At 40.4% G+C, this 23453-nt stretch overlaps 1 protein-coding gene across 1 annotated transcript in view; it reads right to left on the reverse strand.

Annotated features, from left to right (window-relative positions):
* Window positions 1-14398: 14398 nt before the first annotated feature.
* The window catches only part of LOC139913262 (uncharacterized), a 51992-nt gene continuing 42937 nt past the window's right edge, over window positions 14399-23453 (reverse strand). The window contains exon 4 of the mRNA XM_078291306.1: window positions 14399-14993. Within this exon, the coding sequence (XP_078147432.1) occupies window positions 14399-14993 (595 nt within the window). The remainder of the gene's footprint in view (window positions 14994-23453) is intronic.

Below are 23453 nucleotides of genomic sequence, written 5' to 3' on the forward strand. Positions count from 1 at the left end.
GAAGCTGGGTCTTACCCACAGAGTAATGAATGACTCTGTTCCCAAGTATTTAAAAAATCATTTGGAATGGAATCTATTGCCATCCCATATCAAAGAAATTGCCACTGCTAACCATTTTAAAAGAGCAGTGAAGGGATGGCTGCTGAGTTGCTGACAGTCAATCATTAATGTGTTCTTTCAGTGTGTTACTTTATATAATGTATAATATGTTTTTTATGTTTTAAGTGATTCATGCATTGTCAAGACCTGCCCATGCTGACCATTGCATTGTACAACGAGGACCACAATGGAAATAAGTCTTCTTGACTTTATTGTGCGTTAAATCAATCAATCAGTCAATCAGTCGTATTATATTGTCCTTTTGGAGTCAATTAGACAACGTACTGTATATGTTACGGTTTATGTAGAAAAATGTCAATGTACATGTCAATTTGGACATTTACAGACATGAACCGGTTAGTTTGTTGTAGTTTGTGCACATTTATCTGCACATTTCAGACTACACAGAATCCAAAGTATGGGACAAATATACTTAAAAATTAAAAAATTTAAATTCTAAGAATGTAACTTACACTAACAAATTGAAAAACTGTCAAGATTCAACACTAGATGTTGTTAAACAAAATTATTATCATTATAACTAAGGTTCGGGAACAAAGACCACGCCTCAAACACATTCAATTTCCTGTTCCACTCTATTTAAACGTGCCTAACCATTACCCTTTCTCTCTCGTAGGTCTCAGTTCGCAGATCCCTCCCCCCCAAACCCATTTTTTCTCTCTGTCTTTCGCATTCTTCTCTCTCTCACTACAGGAACCACAGGGGGATGATGGAGCCAGAAGACTTCCCATCAGCGAGACAGTGCCCCCACCCTGAGTCTCGATTCCCTGGGTTCCTTGAGCTGATATTCGACCCCTCGATTCACCCCCTCGCCTTGACCCCTGATTCATCCCTCCACCCTTGACCCTCGTTTCATCACTTCATTCTCAACCCCTCGTTCGATCAATAAATTGTCTAATTATAACTCATTGTGGTGTGGTCTTTGTTAGTGAGCCAAGTGTTTATCCATCCAGGCAGCCAGCACAGAGGTCAGAAAATTTTCAAAGAATTGTTTATAACAGCAGCATAACGTAACTGAAAACAAACTTATTTTGATCTTGCCTTGGTTGATCAGGTGTAACAGTTATCTCACAAGCTTGTAGTTAAAGATAGTTTTAAATAGTAGCCTTAGCTATACAGAGATCATGAAACATGTAGCTTTTCCAGTTTAAAATGTAACTTTATTATACAAAATGGAGCACATGATACGTTTTGCATGACATTCTTGATGCATTAATGGATGGTTTCCTCAGTCAACTATAAATAATACCCTGATTAATATATCAATCTTGTTGTCTGAGCTACTTACTACAAACATAGCAAGCACAGATCCTGTACCCATGGCACATGTCGCACTGAAGCACTGCGACACAGTTAAATTACCTAATTCCACTAACGTTACTGAAATACCACAAGGTAACGTTAAAGGCACCTACTGTTAAAGTTTGTATTCAGCGAAGATGAGTTACTGTCTGCAAATCCCCGTTACTGACTGTGGAATGTTAAGTTTCACTTTTGTTTTCACACCGGGAGACTGTGGATTGAGTTCAGTGCTGCTGGTCTGCTGTCTGTATATCTCCAAATTACAGACATGACGTGATGCGCACATCAGGCGCATTAGAGATCGATTTAGATCTATTGCTATACACTGACAAACTTTTGATTTGATTTTGTGCCTCTGTATGGGAAACACTGCATCTCACAGTCAAAAACGCCCTCTAGAGGCCATCTGATGAAGCTGACCTGAATTTGCCTTGTGATGCCCTCGGCTACGCCGTGGGAAAAAAGTGGACCAGAGCTGACCATGGATCTGTGTCCCTACTGTTGAGTAGTGTTCAATATGAAAGTAGGTCTGAATGAAAGATGATCCCCTACATCCTCTCTCTCTCTCTCTTGCGCATGTCTTTCTAGCTGTGTGTCTTGACACTAGCGCCATCTGTCAGGGTTGATGAGTGCATATGTCTGTGTCATGGTACCTTGTTTTTGTGTGTATGAAAGAGTGGGGGAGAGGGAGAGAGACAGAGAGAGTTTGTTAATGCTATATTGTTTTATTGGGGGGGCATGCAATGTGGATGCCATGCAATTTGCATCCAATTTCCAATAAATACAGTCAGAAAAATGAAATACCTGTGAAATGAATTTTGCATGAACACTCGGCCGTGGTCAGCGAGATGTGACACACAGCTCTCCAGCTGACAGCATTACAAGCAGTTAACTGTGCAGATTTTTCAGGTTTTTCATCACTAAAACCAACATCAGGCAGTGAAATTTCCTCCTACACTCAGGTTCAGTTGAAGAGAACAGCATAATGATGGGGCTAATATGAAAGATGAGTGGAGCCTGGAATGAATGAGTAAGTCAATGTCAAGTTAAGGTACACTTTCTAGGTGAATGGCAGTGAATGAGTGAATGACAGTGAATGAATGGTAGTGAATGATAGTGAATGATTGAATGAATGACATTGAATGAATGGCAGTGAAAGAATGAATGATAGTGAATGACTGAATGAATGACATTGAATGAATGGCAGTGAATGAGTGAATGATAGTGAATGAGTGAATGAATGACAGTGAATGAATGGTAGTGAATGAATGAATGATAGTGAATGACATTGAATGAATGGCAGTGAATGAGTGAATGATAGTGAATGAGTGAATGAATGACATTGAATGAATGGCAGTGAATGAGTGAATGATAGTGCATGAATGACACTGAATGCATGACAGTGAACAGATAAATGAATGAGTGAGTGAATGACAGTGAATGGGTGAGTAAATGAGTGAGTGAATGATAGTAAATAAGTGTGGGAATGAGTGAATGAAGTAATGTATGACAGTGAATGAGTGAGTGAATGAATGGCAGTGAATGAGTGAATGACAGTGAAAGAATGGCAGTGAATTAGGAAATAACACTGAATGCATGACAGTGAATGAATAAATGAATGAGTGAGTGAATGGCAGTGAATGAGTGAGTAAAAGAATGACAGTGAATCGGTGAGTCAATGGCAGTGAATGAGTGACAGTGAATGGGTGAATGAATGCGTAAATAGAAGTGTGTGAACAAAAAGGGTTACCTCACTTCTCTCTTCATTCATTCTCTGGCCGTCTCTCTTGATGAGCTTTTCAAAAGAGCTGACAACTGCAAATTCCCCCCACACACGCACACACACACCACCACCACCCTCCCACCCCTCCTCTCCTCTCTCTCCTTTCTGTCTTTTTACCTCCCTCCTCTCACCTCTCTGAGCCTCTTTCTCTGACGGCTCAGGTTTCCATAGGAACGGTGAGTTGAAAGCAGTCAGGTAACGAGGTGTCTTTAAAAAGCTTAATTACTAAGGCCTTCACGGACACCATGTCAAGACTCTGACCCTGGGTGTCATTCCATCAATTTTTCTGCACAGCGAATGAATCATATCGACCATTTCACAATGATCCTTAACTCACAGATGGATTATGAAGGTCTCCATGGCTAAAACATAATTTCATCTAACTTTGCAGTCTGCAAACATATTTTCCATGGAAAGTGTGTTGTCTGTCCTCTAGCATTAATCTTTGAACATGTTTATGCTTGCACCTCTGCCCCTGTTGTTCAAGCATAGTGCCCACAGAAGAGTGAGATATGGACATTTGTGTAATTCAGGTCATTGTTTTTTTAGTTGTTGTTGTTTTTTTTACTTTAAATGCAGGTACACTCTTAAAACGGATGTGTCATAACACATCTATGTGTCTTCTTTGGGACAACACACTTGTGGTAGTTTTCAACATAACATTAATGACAATACATTGCAACACAACATGTGTTATTATTAACATATCTTGTGTTGAAAAGTAACACAAGTGTGTATTGTCCCAAAGAAGACACACAGATGTGTTAAAATGACACATCCTTCTTAAGAGTGTATACATCCTTTATTAGCAGAGCACGTTTTATGGCTATTAGGCGCATGAAACCTATTCAAAACACATGATAAACAGTCTGAAATTCATTTCATTTACTCTTCTCACTCCTCCCATCAGGTCGCAGGTACACGGGCCCGTTTTAAAAAGAGCTTTGTCCCCTCTGCTATCGAGGCACTGAACAAACTGCCACGCTGAATGTTATGTGTGTTATATGTATATGTTACGGGTAATAAACCACCACAGTAATAAATGATTTGGGTTCAATGTCGTTCAGCTCCCTGAAAAACACAGATGAAATGTTCAAAGGAATGAAGACACGAACCACACATTTCTCTTCCCAATTTTCCTGTTTATTACAAAATTGTGAAAACATGAAATAAATATTCAAAACTTTCCCTAGTGCACTAGTGTCTCTTTGTTTCAATGTCCATTGTTTGGTTCACTGTCCTTACTTTTCAATAAGGTACATTAATATGTTTTCTTTTTTTTCTTCCTTCTTAACTCATTGTCAGTTCCACCACACTCTTTTAACCAAATGAACATTACTATTTGTTCAAGTGCATCTTTTCAGCATCTGTGCTGGTCCCATGGCTACTATCATATAGTGCAATTACATCACGTTACACCTCACATGTACTATTAATTCACTGAGCAACATAAATCAACATACTTTCACTCTAAGCTACTTTTACTAGTAATTTAAAAGACATTCAACACATCACATAGGGAATGTTACTTAAATCAAAATACAGTATCAGTTCGATTCAAACTCACAAAATTGAGGATTCACACCTTAAACTTTAACTAAGTACATTTCTGCAATGAACTTGTTCACAAATCTTATTAGCATCCTATCAACAGAAATAACCCTATTCAAAATATTTGTCAGGTGTTCAGAACCCCAGCATTGAAAATGTCGCTATACAATGTACACACTGATGTTAATGATGTGCTCCGCTCACAACGTGACAATCGCCATTTTCTAACAATGCCGCCGTACGCAGCTCTACACTCTCATGCTTCTTTTCTTTTAAACTTGACGCTGAACACTCAAATCCGTTAAACTCATCACACTCGTGCTACATAAAGTTTAGCTTTAGGAGGTAGTTCTCTTTGTGATTTTCACAGTGTACTGACCTGAAAAACACAGATGAAATGTTCAAAGGAATGAAGACACGAACCACACATTTCTCTTCCCAATTTTCCTCTGAGGAGGGGGGCCGAACATCCTCACCTTAGGAAACCGGGGCGCGACACCACCTCGGCTCATTGGTTCCGCTCTTCTCTTTCCTAATAAACTAAGGCTTGTCTCGCAACAAATGTGAAATTAATTACTTTGAGTCTCAACCTCAATACTGAAATGCTTTTGCTTGTTACAACCAGCAAAAATAAAGTACTCAACAATACTTAAAATAATAACAATAATAATAATAACAATATGTAAACAATAATTCCAAAAATAAACACAAAAGTGATTACACATTTTGAGTGTACCACATATATGTATTTATGTGAGGCCTGCAAAGCTGTGAAAACAAATTTCCCTCTGAGGGACAATAAAGTATTGTATTGTATTGTACTGTATTCTTGGCATTCTTGACAAAACTGACGTTTTGGAGATATGTGTTCATCAAATGATACAACAAACATTTGCAGACCATTTTTTATGTTGCTGTTCAAATACTAATATAGCTTGGGAAAAGGTGAGAACAGGAAGTAAAATTTGGGATCTGAGTATTTAGTATTAATTACAATTTAAAAGTTCAAGATAAAGGTGAACAGTCTGTTTGCTAATCAATCCTAAATGTCCTGGTCTTTTCTCTTTGAATGCTAAGTGCATATATTCATAGAGTGGTATTTCAGGTATTTATTACAGTAACGTGTAAGTACATAGACAATAGTAGTAGCCTGTCTGAATTCTGAACCCAGTGCCATGCATATACAATACCTACCATACTTTGCACACCGTCACCAACTGGATTTCATAGGGGCCAGTGACATCTACTGGACATTTTAAATATTATGTTAATTCCACTTGGATACATTCTCCCCTGTCAATGGCTACACACACAATAATACAACTATTGCTGATACTGCAATTAAAGCAATAGTCTGATTAAGCCGTTTACATGATTGTATAAACTGACTCTAACTCCCTATAATAATTCCATTTACATGACTTAAGTATATATTTCGATTATCCTGAGAGAATTGTGGAAATTAGATTTTTTTGGGGCGAAAAATGTAACTCGTTTCCTGGCCCAGGAAACAGTTACAGCTTTGATTCTGCTCTACCACATCATGTTGCTTATGGCAGCCACATGCCTATCTCTATTGTAACTAAAAAATGCAATGCTTCAGATGAGGATACATACCTGTCCTGCCACCTTCAGATGGATATAGGGATTTAATCGACCCAAATATATCCTACAAGCAGTTGTGGGTGACAGATATTGTTAAGAATCACCCCTTAATCTAGCCCAGTACAGACTATACAGTTCCCTTCCACTTCCACACTTCCAAGGGGGCACTGCTCTTGTAGCGACCTGCAGCAGGTGTGTTTGTGTCTGTGTGTTTTTGTCGTCTAAAGTTGTTTGCCGTGATTGTTTTACCATGTTTTTTGGACCGTCTATGACTGTTTATGCAAACAGTCATCGTGGAGATACTTTACGTGGTTATACTATGGACTTTATGGCTCTATCACGCCCAGAGCTTCCAACCTCATCCACGCCACCCGGTAAGGCAATATTCTTGGGAATTCTTAATGCAATGGGACGACCCGAACCGTGTGGACATGCATATGGATCCGCTTTTCATCCAAGATTTAAACACGGAGATCTCTAGGCACAAGACTCATGAACGAGACAGAATTTACTCCGCTAAGGTGAGGAGACGAGGGAAAAGGAGGCGTCCGACTTAGATTAAAACGTCAGAAACTGAGGCGCATTCCGCTCCCCTCTATAATCCTTGCAAATGTTCAGTCGCTCAGAAACAAGACTGACGAGTTGCAGGCAAACACAAACCATCTACACGAATACAGAGATGCCTGCATTATGGCCTTCAGTGAGACAGGGGCTGCGGTCGAATAGTCTTTTTTGCTTAGGAAGGTTCCTAACTGAGTGAAATGACCCGGAAGTACCTAAGTGGCAGCCATGATAAGAGCTGTTCGAATTCTCTACATGCTAAGGAAAGGTGCTTCAATGCTTCCTTACTTAGCTCCTTTAGCATAGGATACACTGGACCATCCTTTACGAAAGGAAAGGAGATAATGCCGTCCCTCAATTCTTTGCGGCAGCAACGACGCACCATTCGGCCGTTCACGAAAACAAACGATCATGACCGACAAGGGACGCAGATCATCAAGCAAGTTACCATTGCTTATTAAGCATGTTCCATCTCATGCCATAGCTTGCTAATATGCTTATATGTTTTGAACTGTCAACAATATGTTAAACCCTTAGAGGCGAACTATGAACGTTACGCTGCTGTCGTAAAATGATCAAAGTGAAGTTAACGTTGTAGCGTAACCTATGCTCAGTTTGCATTAGTTATTTCTTCATTCTGAGCGTTGTTGTATTGCCAGCCTTTAGGAATATCATTAATTAATTTTACTTCAGTCACAGATGCTGAAACCCTTGCCTTAATAAAGGCCTGTATCAGCCATAACAACTTCAAAGCACAATCAAGTCAACATTTCAAGGTGTTTACTGAGTTGTGTGGTGGTTCTTAAGCTATTATATGCATAGGCTTATAATCAGATCATAATCAGCATATTAACCATAACACAGAAGTCTGTCTTTCAAGAAAAAGGGATATGAGACGTTTTTAGCCAGATTATGTTTTTAATTCAACATGTTTGAAACTTAAGAATGATGATATGTACAGTAGCAGATTTGTAGGCCTAACAAGTTATGCCTATCTTGCATGAATTTAACAATAATTTTCATACAATCATACTAATTGGGATTCATGTCGATAAATATGAGTGGACAGGAGGGTGAGCGTGAGCAACCATTCTCAATGTGACAACCATTTCGTTTCACTTGTGTGACTGGTAGCCTATATTCCTTTTTTATTTCAATTCCAACCTTGGTGATGAAGCAATATTTTTCACTGGGTTGTCCACGTTTATATAGCCTGCATGAAACAACACGGTAAGAACGCACGGGGTGAAGTATCTAAGATGCGCTTTTAGTAGTCCATCTCCGGAACATTGTAGTTTCACCACGGCAGACCCACGTCATTAACATCCGCCGTCGCATAATTACGTAGCCTAGTGTAAGTGCAGTCGGATTCTCTTAGCACCGCGGTTGTCTTTTCCTAAGTCCTTATGAATTCTCCTTCACATCTTTCCTTGACCTCATGACGTTTTCCAACGAGGTCAAGGAAAAGTGGTTAGGAATAGGAGTTAGGACGTATTTTTTTGACTATTCGACCGCAGCCATGGCTCACGTCTACAGACACCGACTCGGATCTGACAATCAGCGGCTTCGGAGCGCCTGTCAGGCTGGACAGGGATACGAATGCTACAGGGAAATCCCAAGGAGGCGGAGTCTGTGTATGTATAAATCAGCAGTTGTGCAATAATGTCACCATCAGGGAGTCCATATGCACAGCCAACATTGAATTGTTGTCTGTCTCTGTCTGTCCATTTTATCTCCCCAGGGAGTTCCCCCAGTTATTTGTGACAGTAGTGTATATACACCCAAAAGCAAATGCCCAAATTGCTGCTGACACCATCTACAGAGTGACACAAAGACTCCAGTCCCTTTCCCCTGATGCCCCGTGCTTGGTAATGGGAGATTTTAATAATTGCAAACTGAACAAATCCCTGAATCTTTACCAGTACGTCACCTGCCCAACTAGGAAAAATAAGACTCTAGACTTGTGTTATGGTTCTATAAAAGGAGTATACAAGGCTTCTCCTAGGCCCCTCCCCTTGGTTCCTCTGACCACAGCACCATCTACCTCACCCCTGTATATAGGCCAACGCTTAAGAGGGAGAAGGTGAAGACAAACACATTTTGTGAGGATACTGTCATTCCTAAGAAGCATGTTAAAGTGTACCCTAATAACAAGCCATGGGTTACTAAATCCCTGAGAGGCAAGGAGAGAGGTCAGAGCGGAAATAAAGAGGGCCAAGTTACAATATAAAAATAAGCTAGAGGAAAATTTAAGCAGCAACAATTTGAAGGCAGCGTGGGACGGAATGAGGAAAATGACAGGCCAGCAAAAAACTGAAAACAAGCAAGTTAGCATTACAGGCTATGATAGCAACAAAGACCTAGCTGAAGCACTAAATACTTTTTATTTAAGATTTGATACCCATGATTTTGTAGATGAACTTAGGGAAATATGCAAAGAGTCTGCCCCCCCTACAAAGTCAAACCAGATGTTTGATGCTCAGGATGTTAAGGCAGTATTTCAGAAAAATAAGATAAATAAGAGCCCAGGGCCGGATTGTATCACAGGAAGACTGCTTAAGTATTGTTCAGAACAGCTCTGTGAAGTGTTCTGTTATATATTTAGGATGTCTCTGGAGCAGCGAAGGGTTCCAAAGATATGGAAGGAGTCGATTGTTGTCCCGGCGGCTAAAAGCAGAACCCCTAAGGAGCTAAATGACTTCAGACCAGTGGCATTGACATCACTGGTCATGAAGTCATTTGAAAGGCTGGTCAAAAGGGAACTGTTGGAAATGGTGGGGGAGGCTCTGGACCCCATGCAGTTTGCATATAGGGCTGGGATGGGAGTAGAGGATGCCTCAATCACATTACTCATCTTCCTGTATAAACACCTTGAAGGTCCTGGCACACATGCTAGACTTTTATTTTTGGATTTCTCATCTGCGTTTAATACTATCCAACCACATGTTTTAGCTAGGAAATTGCTTATTTATTTTAATCTTGATGTAAATTTTGTGGGCTGGATTGTAGATTTTTTAACATGTAGGTCTCAGAGGGTGAGAGTGAATGGCTTTCTGTCAGAACGGCGCTCCTCTTCCACTGGCTCTCCTCAGGGCTGTGTCCTGTCCCCCTTGCTGTACATTCTTTACACCAATGACTGTAGAATTTGATACAAATTCTGATGCGGTCTGTAAGAAGGGACAGCAACGTTTGTACTTCCTTAGGAAGTTAAATGCTTTTAATGTAGATAGGAAAATCTTTGACCAGCAGGTTCTCCGTAAGGCCAGGTCTATATTAGACTGCACAAACCACCCCCTTCACTTTGAGTTTGAAACTCTTCCCTCAGGCCGTAGATTTAGAGTACCCCGGTTCAAATGCAATAGAAGTAAAAACTCCTTTGTTCCCTGTGCAATAACTCTGCTTAATCTACACATGTAATTTTGCATTTTAGAGATTGTTTTGTTATACTATTGTGTTCTGTATACTGTATGTACAGGAAACATTTTTGTGCTTTTTGTTTTTGTACTTTGTGTTTTTGTTTTTGTACTTGTGTTGTTTTTTATCTTGTGCCCCTGACTGCAAGTCAAGTTTCCCATCTGGGATAATAAAGTGACTGAACTGAACTGAACAGAACATGGACACATGCACAACTTGACCACAGTTCAAGAAATGCCACCAAGGTGTATACATGTCCTAACAGTGTCTATTAATACGATTAAAATCGAAGTACTCCACATATGTTACTGCAATTATGCTTACTTCAATAAAGATCATAATCTTAGATAATAGAGTATGATGTTTACATGGGCTCTGCTTGCCATTATTGCCTTAATCGCATTTTTGATGTGCATGTAAACGTAGCTAGTAATTCAGCATCCTGTACTACAAGTTGGAAACTCCCTGCTTCCCTAAGGCCTACAAAACCATCCCAACTAAAACCTGGGAATCACACATTGGCCTGCCAGGAGGAAAATGGCACAGCTACCTCCAGTTTACCATCAGGCAAATCAGCCTCCTCTGGCTCAGTAGCATCCTCAAGCACTGCAACACTACAACACAATATAATTCAGCCCATATTACTCTACTGCTCCCCCTGTTTCTTCATCATGTTAACAGTCACTAATAGGAACTGGCTCACCCGCATCGCGCACCGCCCCCAATCTCTCAGACCTCAATAACAAAGCCATAATACGCAGAGCACTAACCATAACTCAGGACCCCACTCACCCCCTTAATCCTTTCTTCACATTGCTTCCATCTGGTCGCAGGTGCAGGTCCCTCACCTGGAGACGGGCCCGCTTTAAAAAAAGCTTTGTCCCCTCTGCCATTGAAGCTCTGAACTCATTGCATTGAATGTCTTGTGTCAATGTATTGCTGTTTTGTATGAATATTGTGTGGTGGGTATGTGTATGTGAGGCTTTGTACAAAGGGTGGAACCAATTTTTCTCTTATAGGACAATAAAGTATCTATCTATCTATCGGCATCACTATCGGAACTGCTCTCAGGTTCAAAGTTTCCCTCCCTCAGATTGGACATTTACCTTGTCTCCTATCTTTGGGAAAGTGGCCTCTTCTATCACTACACACTCACGATCAGTGAACTGTGACACAGGCTCAGGAGAAGCAGTGACTGGGTCCACTGTAGGACTTGTGATCTTCCCTCATCTAGGAGCAGGGACGGGACCCACACATGACTTAAGATTAAAGGAACATTTTGCAGCTAATTATGTGGACATCCAGTCGGTGCTGGTGGTCTATGCATTCTATTAAAACTATAATCACTTAGGTGCTAATCATATTGAGAGAGAAATCTGAGCCTTCCTGCTCAGAGAGCCTGTCCCACAGCGTCTTTATGTACCAGCAGGCATTGCGCCCAACCTTCAAAACCAGCCCAAGCGCATACCATGTCACCACGACACCCTGGGTTTGAATCCGGCCTTTGACCTTTGCCGCATGTCTTTCGATATATACTTTCTATTAAAGGCAAAAATGCCCAAAAAGTAAAATTATCAAAGACTAGGACCAGAAACATGCTTGCGAATTGTGCTGTACCTTGATGCGATTCTGACAACAGGTGGTCGAGAGAAGGAGAGTTTTCATCGGTTTCCAAATGACGTTGAATGCTGCAAATGGTGGATCAGAGCAATAAGTAACCTTAAACATGACGAGAACACCACAGCAAGAAATGAAAAGGTCTTTGGGTATGTTCCTTGAATATTATGCTGGCGGACTTTGAGAAGGACATGCAAGCAGAATTGCTTTGAGGGGAAGGAGAAAAGGATGTTGAAGGCAACAGCAGTACCTTCCCTCTGTGTTTGGAAAAGAGGACCAAAGCAAAAGAGAACCCCTGAGGTAACGTACCCCAAGATGTTATCCTTAGCTAAGTAGACATAAAATACCATTTTTGGATTTTGAGTAGATGACATCAATATTGATTTGTGCCTGGTAAAGTAGTAGCTAGCTTTGACTGCATTTAGTAGGGGTGATGTAGTGTGCCAAGTATTGATGATATCAAACAATTTAGAGTTAGTTTCAATGAGAATTTAAAGAACGGGGCACCAGATATCAACAGGTCTCATCTGAAGGAATGAATTCCAAGCTTGCTTGAATTTAAACCCACACAATGAACACAGGAGAGGACTTTATGTGAAAGAATAGATTTATTTCTAACCAAGACACTCAATAATCAGTGAAGCAACTAAACAAACATATGAGGTGGATATACGATTGAAATGTGGTGAATGAATAACATGAATAGATGAGCATATGATAATGATATCAACATACACAATTGCATAAATGGAAGATATGAACCAGCTAAGAGATGAGAATAAAGGGGCAACAATATGACTCAATAATCTGAAATCACTGAACAAACTGAATAATCACTCACAGCTATAAATGACTGCAAAGATTTGCAGAGCACTGAGTTGCTAATTATAGGGAGCCCATTAAATGAATGAGATGTGATATGGAGCGTCATGTAATGGAGTAATTATGTGGAGTGCATGAATGATGCCCAGCAGACAATGACCATACATGCGCCACAGACAGAGGTCCGGAGGGAGACGAGGCACGCAGAGTCTGGGAGCCTGTGAAGAATCTCAGCTCAGCAGGCCCCGGTAGGTGATGAAGATCCAACGACGATTCGGAGTTGAACTCGGCAGGGTCGCAGCAGGGTGGGAGCACAGGCTGCACACTTGGCGAGTTGGCGGAGTGTTGTGTGGGTCTCTCAAAGCTGACCCACTCTGGAGGTTCTGGATGAGTAATGTGCTGGTCTCTCAAGGCGTACGCCGACCAGCAGGTCCGATGATTATTCTGAGTTGAATTTAGCGGGTTAGCTGACTAGCGGTGTCATAGCAGGCAAGGGACACACACACACACACACTGAACAGGCGTTTGTGTGTGTTCTCTGCTTGGCTTGTGGAGCTGATGTTGAGGCAAATCTGACCACATAGGTGTGAAATCTGTGTTACGAATGTGTGTATGTGGTTTTGTCATGACAGGTAAGGGTGTGTGTGTGTGTGCTGGTGTGTCTAGCGTTAGAGTGGCAAAAATCTCATTACATATGTACGAAACTTTAGTTTTGACTCAGATCTATGCAATATAATTCACTGTCATAACATCATTACATTCAGCGCACGTTCCTGAGCATTTTGATATTAAACACGGCTATCTAAGCCCCATGTAAAGATGAAGAAATTGAATAGTATGAATAACTACCATATAAAACATCACAGTTACACACAAAAAAAGAGATATACATTAGAGTCGACCACAATGTGATACCCAAGGTTGGATACCCAAGAGTCTGTATCAAAGACTTCTTCTGATTTTGGAAACATTCCGATGTGTGTCATGTCAGACTCTCTTGCGCCTAGGGGCTTATCAGAAACAAAGCTGTGTCTTGTTGTTTTATGGTTGTTTTATGGTTGTTTACTGTGGTTGTCTGTTTCTTGGTACCACCTGTGAGAAGTGACAATTAAGTAATTTACAGAGATATCAGTGGCCTCCTTTAGGATCAAACTACTTCACCCCCCCCACCATACTGATCTGTTATCAGGGAAGAGGCTCACACAGGATGCAGAGGGCCTTTCCAGATGTGGGATGATAATGATGATGTGGGTGCATTCACTACACAAACGTATTTACATGCATATCAGTATTCATTCAGGGCATTTCATTAACCATCTATGGTTAATTGTGGGAGTTAAGAGGCTTGTGCACGTGCGCAACATTTCAAGTTGATTCTGATTTATAAAGGGAAAATTGCGTTGCCGTATGAGTATGCACAGTTTTATAAATCAGATTATTTTTGTCCGTAGGTATTATTCTTCATTTTGTGTGAATGTAACCTTTTGTGTGTGGAATCTACGCACAGTTTTATAAATGAGGCCCCTGGTTTGGTGTTGTGACCTGAACACTTGAGCTTCCTCGGTTGGTTGGACAGAGAGAAGCTTGTTTCTCCTGCAGACAGTGGAGGCGCTCTTCAGCAGTTTAGATGCACTGGTGCTTGTTCAAGTAAGATGACCGAGCGAAGTGTTTCTTACACTGGTCACACCAGTACGGTTTCTCTCCAGTGTGGATACGCTGGTGTTGCCTGTATGCATTTGAAGCACTGAAACTCTTTCCACATTGGTCGCAGTGGTATGGTTTCTCTCCAGAGTGAATACGTTGGTGTCGCCTGTAATTTTCTGAATCACTGAAACTCTTCCCACACTGGGCACACCAATATGGTTTCTCTCCAGTGTGGATAAGCTTGTGTGCCTTATGTCTCCTTGAATCAATGAAACTCTTCCCACATTGGTCACACCGGTAGGGTTTCTCTCCAGTGTGAATGCGCTGGTGCCTCCTGTAATAATGTGAATGACTGAAACTCTTCCCACATTGGTCACACCGGTAGCATGTCTCTCCAGTGTGGATGCGCTGGTGTGCTCTTAGGTTACCTGACTCACTGAAAGATTTCCCACACTGCTGACAGGAGTAAGGTTTCTCCCCTGAGTGAACTCTCTGATGGTTCTCTAAATGTTGACGTCTTGTGAATGCTTTGTCACACTGCTGACAGCGGTGACGTTTGGGTCCATTGGTGTCTCTCTGTTTCATAGAGAAAGATATAAAGAAAGAGATCAGGACAGAGAGACAAACACACTATAAAAGGGAGGGGAGTAGTGGAGCTAGCAAATAGGTTTAACACTTAATTACTACTTCTGACATATACTATCAGCTATGAAACCATACCATAACAAAGAGAGAGAGAGAGTGAGAGAGAGAGAGAGAGAGAGAGAGAGAGAGAGAGAGAGAGAGATTCATATAGCGAAGTAAAAAAAATATATATATAAAATTTGGAAATGTATCTTTTTCCTTCATTAAAAAAAAAAAAGAGGGCATATTCACAGGCCATTATCTCAGGGCCTTGCAAATGCATAGACACCAAGATATTTTTATTTTTAACCAGAAAGTAAAAGGATATTGAGGTATCTTTGATAGATTTGGAGTGATCAACATTTAAACTCTTATTTTTATTTTTTTCAGCTACTGCCATAGGCACACATCACAAAGTGCCGAAAATGCCAGAATCTTGTAGTCTACCTACAAGTCTCTATGTAAAAGAACAATAGTGGAGCTGCTACCTTTCTCAGTGTTGCTTTTAGACTCCTAAACTTGCTCCAAATCATAGGCGAAAAATATCCTGTATTTGTTATAATATTCCTGAAATTTGGTTGATTTGACACAGAATGACCCATATTTATAGGCTGGCCTTGTGAAAAGTGGCTATATGGGTCTCTTCTTTGGTTAGGATTTGCGTGCATGTCTGATTTTATGTGTGTATGTTATTGTTTGCCGTTTTTATCATAAGGGGCTTTGTTTTATATATGTGTGTATACATATATATATATATATATATATATATATATATATATATATATATACATATATATATATATATATATATATATATATATATGTACATATATATATATATATACATATATATAAAAACACTCTTTACACACACATATTTATATATGTGTATGATTGCATTATTTTATTTTTGGCTTTTACAGGTTTGTCCTCTCTTAAAGTTGTTTTTACATCTCTCATGTATTTTCTTTCTTTTATCATCTTGTTGTGAAGCGCTTTGTAAACTGTGTTTTAAAAACTCGCTATATAAATAAAGCTTTACTTACATAGAAAAGACAAAATCATGAGCAATCATATTTATTGTCAAATATCACATAAAGATATAAAAAGAGAAGCTAACAGGCTAAAGTTATCAACAGATTAACATCAACGTTACAACAGTGAATTTTTTCTCACCTCTTCTGAAGAATTCATCTTGCCTCCTTAGTGACGAACACCAAATTCAACACAGTTGTCCTGAACGGAGACAAAATGGCCGGCAACGTTCCTCTCCTCTCCCGCCAGATGCTTCTCTTCCCACCAATCAGGCCTGACATCATCAAACAGAGACAGTCGGTAAGAGAGGGAACACCCACAGAAACAGCAATAATAATACAGCTGCTAACAGTGATTGTAGGATCCAAGCAGCTATATGAAGACTTAAACCTATTGAGGAAATATTAAAGTTCCATTAGTGTGATGAAGGAATAGCTGACTATGGCTGATTCTCTTCTATCTGACTTTTGCTGCGTCGGAAGGCTAGCTCACTGCAGGTGATCGGTTAGAATCACTCAGATGCCATCTCACTTCAAACTATTAATCCACCACCACAACCACACTTTGTTGGCACATAGCAATTGGCTTGGTGTATCAATGGTTCTGTAGGTAGAAGGTAATGAATACAGAACAAGTAACTTGAATAAAGAATATACACCATTGGTAACCAACTAATAGAATTAAAATGCACAGCAAAAGGTAAAGAACTTGATTGCAAATAAACGTGCATAGTTTAAAGAAATGCAACGCAATCTCAACAGAAAGGCAGCAGGGTGATTCAGAACTGATTGTCAGTTCAAATGTTGAAATTATCTCCCAACAGACAGTAACAGCAGATCATTATGCATTGATGATGCACTCATGCCCTCTAGTGGCCAATAAATATATGAGCAGGACCATGCTCAGGAGATGAGATGTCTGGGGACTAGTGCGCATGCGCGGGCCAGGATGATTGACGGGCGTTGCGAGGCTTATGTAATACTTCAAGGCACGCGCGACAGTACAAACTAAAAGCCGAGAGGAATTAACTTGGGAACACACAAGGGTAATGTAATCAGTCACAATTCACTGTACACAGATGCAACTAATAGTGGCTATGAATTGGAGTGAACTAGCATGTGAATTTGGGTGAGCTAACAATGCTAGTACGAACACAAGTAATAAACTAGTTAGTTAACTAACATTAACTGTGACTGAAGTTATACCATACAACTATTCTATACACACTGCGCACCACGGGCCGTATCCACAAAGCTTCCTAGTACTAAGAGTTAGTCCTAGTGGTGAAATTCTAAGAAAACTCTTAGAGTGATGACATTTTCTAAGAATTTCCCCTTAAAATTAAGACTAAATCCTAGTAAAGATAAAAACTATTCACAAAGCATCTTAGCCCTTAAGAGAGCTCCTAAGGTGGAAAACTGTTAAGAACAGAGAGGAGGACTTTTAGGAGCTTAGGAGTTTCTTAAGGAGAGGAGGAAAAGATGCAGAAAAGACGCATTAATGCTATTATTATTGTGAAAGTTATCACAATGTTAAGATATTTAGCAACAGGCAAACCGTGCAGCAGTGATGATTTAGCTTTATGCAACCACATAGTAGAATAATCACACAAACAATCACAGCTCCTTCACAGACTCATATTGTGAAGCAACCTATTTAATTCCCACTGGATGTGCGCACCGTGCACCAACAAAACAGCAGCTATGGATACAGTGAGTTTTCTCTGTATTGTCTGGTCACTGATGGGGACATATGTCCGCATCATCTGCAATATATAGGCCTACTCTTGTTCAAAAATCCTATTCATATAGGCTTGCCAATATAGTCTATAAAGTATACTAATACTACTAAGTCTTGAGCCATTTTCACCAAATCTTAACATGAAATTAGTAAAGTATAATAACATTACTGCATTCATCCAAATAAAGGCAGAATGCGTCAACCTGTGCGGACTGTACAAGTATTAAAAAGTACTGTTCGTATGGTTTTCAAAGATTTTGTCCAATCAGCTCTATTTTCTTTTATTTTTGATAGCATAAGCAAACCACACGTTAATATCGAGTAAATTGTGATTTATCTTGTGATTCCTTGTGTGCATTCTGGATGACAAAAAGAGGCGTGTTGATTTTTCTTGCTCAACCAATGACAGCATCCAAAAGAGAGCATCATACGGGGTCAACCACACCTCCTCAAAGTTCTTGTACCCAGAGTTGCTCTGAGAACTTTCCTAAGTCACTCCTAAGCTAGGACTCCTTACTAAGAGGTTTTAGGATAAGATAAGAGCTCTCTGAGAGGACTCTCAGAATGTTTGTGGATACGGCCCCAGGTGATAATTGGTCGTATTTACAATTATTAAGTCTGACGTTACTGACGAGTGTCCTTCTACACAACTTTCCACCTTCAGTCTGACGGAGGAAGATTGGAATAAACCACAATCTGCGCTGTGATTGACTCAAAGTCCGGGTGGAGAGAGGTATAGTCCAAGTGAGGGAAGAGAGAGTGTAGGGGGAATAAAGGGGAAAATGGCAAGAATAGCCTCAAGAAGGGGCCTTTTTCACAATTAGTAGGGATGTCACAAGAACCGATATTTCGGTACCATGTCGATGCCAAAATTCTGAAAACGTGACGGTACTTGTTTTTCTACAGTACCGTAGGTACCGTAGATGTCGTAGGTACTGGAGATGTGATTCTTCCGGAACTGATGGGGGCAGCATATACGCCTACAAGTGTTCTAGTCTGACGTTAACCGCAAAAGGAAGAAGAAGAAGGAACGCCTACTGACACGGGAGAATAACAACAGCATGTGCAATCGCGACAATTGCGGCTACAGCGACAGCAGGTCCGCCGCGACTTGTCGAAAGCACCTCAAAGATTTATACAAAGAATTCAAGGTGAGTGAGTTTCAACATGTCGTCAAAATGTTCTTATCCTGAAATGTTACCGTTATTTTTGTTTACGACAGCTGGCATCTGTTGTAGCAATGTTCCACACACGTCGTTTGCAATGGCTAAACGCTAAGGCTAACATTATCTTGTTTAGGCTAACGTAGCGATAGCTCATAGTAGGCTACAGTCATTACCGTTCAGTCCATCATCAAAATATAACGTTAACGTTTTAAATAAATATTTCCACACCAATGGTCTGACACCATGTTAGTCAATTTAAACGACTGCTTGCACACTGAGTATATAGAGGTGTGTGTGTGTGTGTGTGTGTGTGTGTGTGTGAGTACATTGTGTGTGCAGCAGCCTCTGCTGTTTTCTTTGAGCTATACCTAATAACTGAAATCCCCTAATTTTCTTTTCACAGTATCAGCCAGAGGAGGATGTCAGCAGGGGAGACAGGAGCAAAGTCAGCAGATGATAAATATAACGCTGGTGTTTTTTAATGCATTGCTTACCGTCAACAAATCCTATGAAAATAACAAAATCAACAATGCGTTTGCTCTACTCCCGTTACTGTCTGACTTCCCATGTACCGTTTTTAGCCGTCAACCCAGAAGTCATTGGCTCCAATTGTAAGCTAAAAACCTTGAAATACAGCTCACAAAGACATAGTTTCAATTTTAAAAAACTGTTACCACGAAAAGTCAGGCTGTTGTAGTTATTACCAAATCAAATTCAAATGGGAACAAATTCTTCATTACGCCGGGGACTATTTTCGGTGCTACAGAACTACTTTCCTGAGATCGCAAACGTCTTTACAGCCGGCTTATTAAGTTGTTTGGGGAAAAAGTCGGCTGGCCCGGTGCATCGTGATGATGAAATACGTTGCCCAGAGCAACGGCATGGCTCTCTGATGTGTTTTTAATCGTTTTTTTAATACAATGGAGTTCTATGGCTGCTGGGACATGGCTGCATTGGGCACCGGCTACATGGACGAGACTTGCTGGCAAAACAAAATCATTGCTGATTTTGTTATTTTCATAGGATTTGTTGAAGGTAAGCAATGCATTAAAAAATACCAGCCTTATCCTTTAAGGCTTATTTCCATTCATTTTTTTGTAATGTTAATAGTTGTTTGTTGTTATTTATAACTTGAAGGCTACATGCCAATGTTGTTGCTTTTTGTAATGTTCAAAGTTTTCTTAAATAAAGGAGTGTATGTTGAAGTACATGTACAAGTACATGTGTACTTGTACTTGTACAAGTACAAGTACATTTTTTTTTTTACCGTGGTATCGAATTGGGTATCGAGAATCGTGGAATTTCAATGGTATTGGTATCGACTACCAAATTTCTGGTATCTAGTGTTAACATCGAGTTGCTTTGAGCAGATATCTTCACAAACTCTCTTAGATATTGTGTCATATGAATTCCTCCACTTGTTCCCTTGATATCCTACCAACAAGGTTTTAAAAAGAGGAAATCAGAACTATCTGCCCACATATCTTTCCATCATCAATCACTCCCTGGCTACAGACTCTGTTCCACCATATTTTAAACCTGCGCCGATGCAGCCACACCTTAAAAAAACATAGACTTGACCAATCTATTCTTAGCAACTATCGCCCCATCTCAAAACTGCCATTCCTGTCAAAAGTCCTAGAAAAAGTTGTTTATAATCAATTGCCCAACTACATTTACAATTACAAAAAAACAGTTTTAACTAGAAAATGTGCTCCGCAGAGCACAGACCTACACCATGTCTGACAACACCTCGCAGGGAAGTTATGCACCTTTTGGTGCAACCACACCCATCACCACGCCCCCTTTTGGCCAACTGAAATGAAAAGTTAATCAGTTCTTCCTTGGCCCATAACTAGGGATGTTAATGATTAATCGACGATCGATTAATCACTGTTAAGAATTTGATCGATCAAGAATATATTAACTGATTTATCGACAATGATGGCCATGTGCTATTTCTCATTTTTTGCTGAAATCATTTTCCACCACGAGGGCGCAATTTAACTTTCACCGCTTATACAGAGGAAGAAGAAAGCCAAGCAAGCGGGCGAAAAGTCCAGTGTAGGAGCATTACACCCGAAAAGACCACAGTGTTCATTGTAAAGATTGTAATACAATGTTGAAATACAGCACGTCTACAAGCACAATGAAAGAGAAAGCATTCCCCTGGCTGACAAAGTTGGCGCGACACTATTTCTGCCTCCCGACCTCTGGACAGCTGTTCCATCGGAGCGTGTGTTTCAGCGGCTGGACTGACTGTCACCAGGCTGCACACTGGACTCATCCGTGACCATGTAGATATGCTCTTCTTAGATAAACGAGTAGATTATGGTGCCATTGTTTTCAATACATAAGCTGTGGCGCAGCGCCACAATATCGGCATAAAATAAAAAGTTAGTCAATGTATAGAAATTGATCTAAATCGCTCTGTAATGCGTCTAATGTGCGCATCACGTCATGTCTGTCATGTGGCGATGCTGCAGCACTGTACTCAACCTGACAGTCTGTCTCCCATTCTGAAAAAAAACAAAACATTTTCTCCTAAGTTGCATGTGTTAACGGTATTTGTAAAGAGTAGCTTGATACTTTTTAATTGGACAACTCTAACACTGCTCAACACTCAGAAAGTTAACATGAGTGCAGTGCAGAGACTTCATTGCATATTCCACCAGTTGGGTTCCATTGGACACAATGTAAAGACAAGTAATTAACCCGAAACAAAGTACATTTTCAGCCTGTGGGAAACACACAGGTCCGTTGTTGGGAGTCAGGATTTTTAAATCCGACGATCTGATGTGACTGACGATCGATTACGGAAATGTATTCAAATTTGCATCCCTACCCATAACCAACCTTAATACCACGTTTTGTGCAAATCCGTGCCCAACTTTCTGAGATAGCCTGCTAACAGGCGGACGGAAAAACACAGGCAAGGGTGAAAACAGTAGGCTACCTCCTTGGCGGAGGTAGAAGGTTCAGATCGGGTCACAACACTGAGACCGCTTTACTCAGAGTGTCAAATCACCTCCACTTAGCTGCTGATGCCACTCATTGCTCAATGTTAGTCCTGCTGAACCTCAGTGTGGCTTTTGACACTGTGGATCATAACATTTCATCGCCTTAAGAATTATGTAGGAATTAATGATTTCGCTCTAGATTGGTTAAGATCATATCTCTCTGACGGGCATTCCTCCGTTGCATTAGGTAGCTCCATTTCCTCCTCTGCCAAACTGAGCTGTGGTGTAGGCTACCCCGAGGTTCAATTCTTGGTCTCATTCTATTATGTTTGTAGAGAAGTAGAAGTCTTGCACTTGGTATTTCTGTTGCTGTTATTTATTATTAGCATTGTAACTGTTATTTACTGTTAAACTATTGTAGTTGACTTTTATTCATCACGTAAATTTGTTAATAGTGTTTTGTATTTATTTATAAATATAATTTAAACAGTTAAGAATTAATATATTGTTCAATTTCTTCTGCCTTTGCAATAAAAATGGCGTTCTTTAATGATGTTGTTTGCGCTTTATATTAAAGGAGGTATCGGTTCAGGCACCGGTACCATTTTAAAAGTATCCTTTTAGCACCGGTATCGGAAAAAATCTAAATGATACCCATCCCTACTCCTCACCACCCTCAAGACATCAGAGAACAAAGCTGTCACCTCCAACATGTCCCGGCTTATGGTCTCAGAGTGCTTTCAGAGCATCTTCAGTCTGCAGAACTTCCTCGCTACAGTCGACCTTTACTCCAGAAAGTTGATGAAGACCTATGCAATCGCCTTCAAATGCAGCTGACTTGACAATAGAACAATCAACACTGCAGTAACTTTCCTTCAGACCCTCTTTCAGATAGTAAGAGTGGAGACATCAGAAGACAGATTTTAAAGGCTGTTTTAAAGTACTCTAATGAGTTACTGTTATTAAAGACTAACATAGTAAAGTAACTATTTAGGGAAACGAAGCAAAGTGAGTAGTTAGTTTCAAAAGTAACTTTCCCACAACACTGTTCATTATAAACAGCAATAAATAGCTAGCGAGTTTGCTATGGCAGTGAAAATTGTTTTTTCTTTACTTAAAACAAGTTTTTCCATTCCTCAGACTGCAGACTATCATATCAAAGTGTTGCAGCCAGTAGCAGAAAGCTTGTGTGTCCCGTCGATGTGTTCATATTGTTGAGTTCCTACCTGAAGCAGCCCGAGGGCCGTGAGCCTGAGCTGCTTCTTCATCAGAGGAAGACAAAGGCTTTTCCCTGGTCACCAAGGCCTCTATCTGGCCTGGAGTCTTCTGGTTGGAGTTACTGGACGCTCTCCGCGGCGCTACAACAAGCACAACCATGCACATCTACCGTAGGGCTAACACAGTAGTAGCCTAGCATAACACATCCGAGCTAAGACTGAACAAAGTTAGCACCGAGGACCTGGAAGAAACCCGCTGACTTTAAACGGCTAGACTGCTTACAGCTTTACA

Source organism: Centroberyx gerrardi, chromosome 22, assembly GCF_048128805.1.
Source record: "Centroberyx gerrardi isolate f3 chromosome 22, fCenGer3.hap1.cur.20231027, whole genome shotgun sequence".
Taxonomy (NCBI): Eukaryota; Metazoa; Chordata; class Actinopteri; order Beryciformes; family Berycidae; genus Centroberyx; species Centroberyx gerrardi.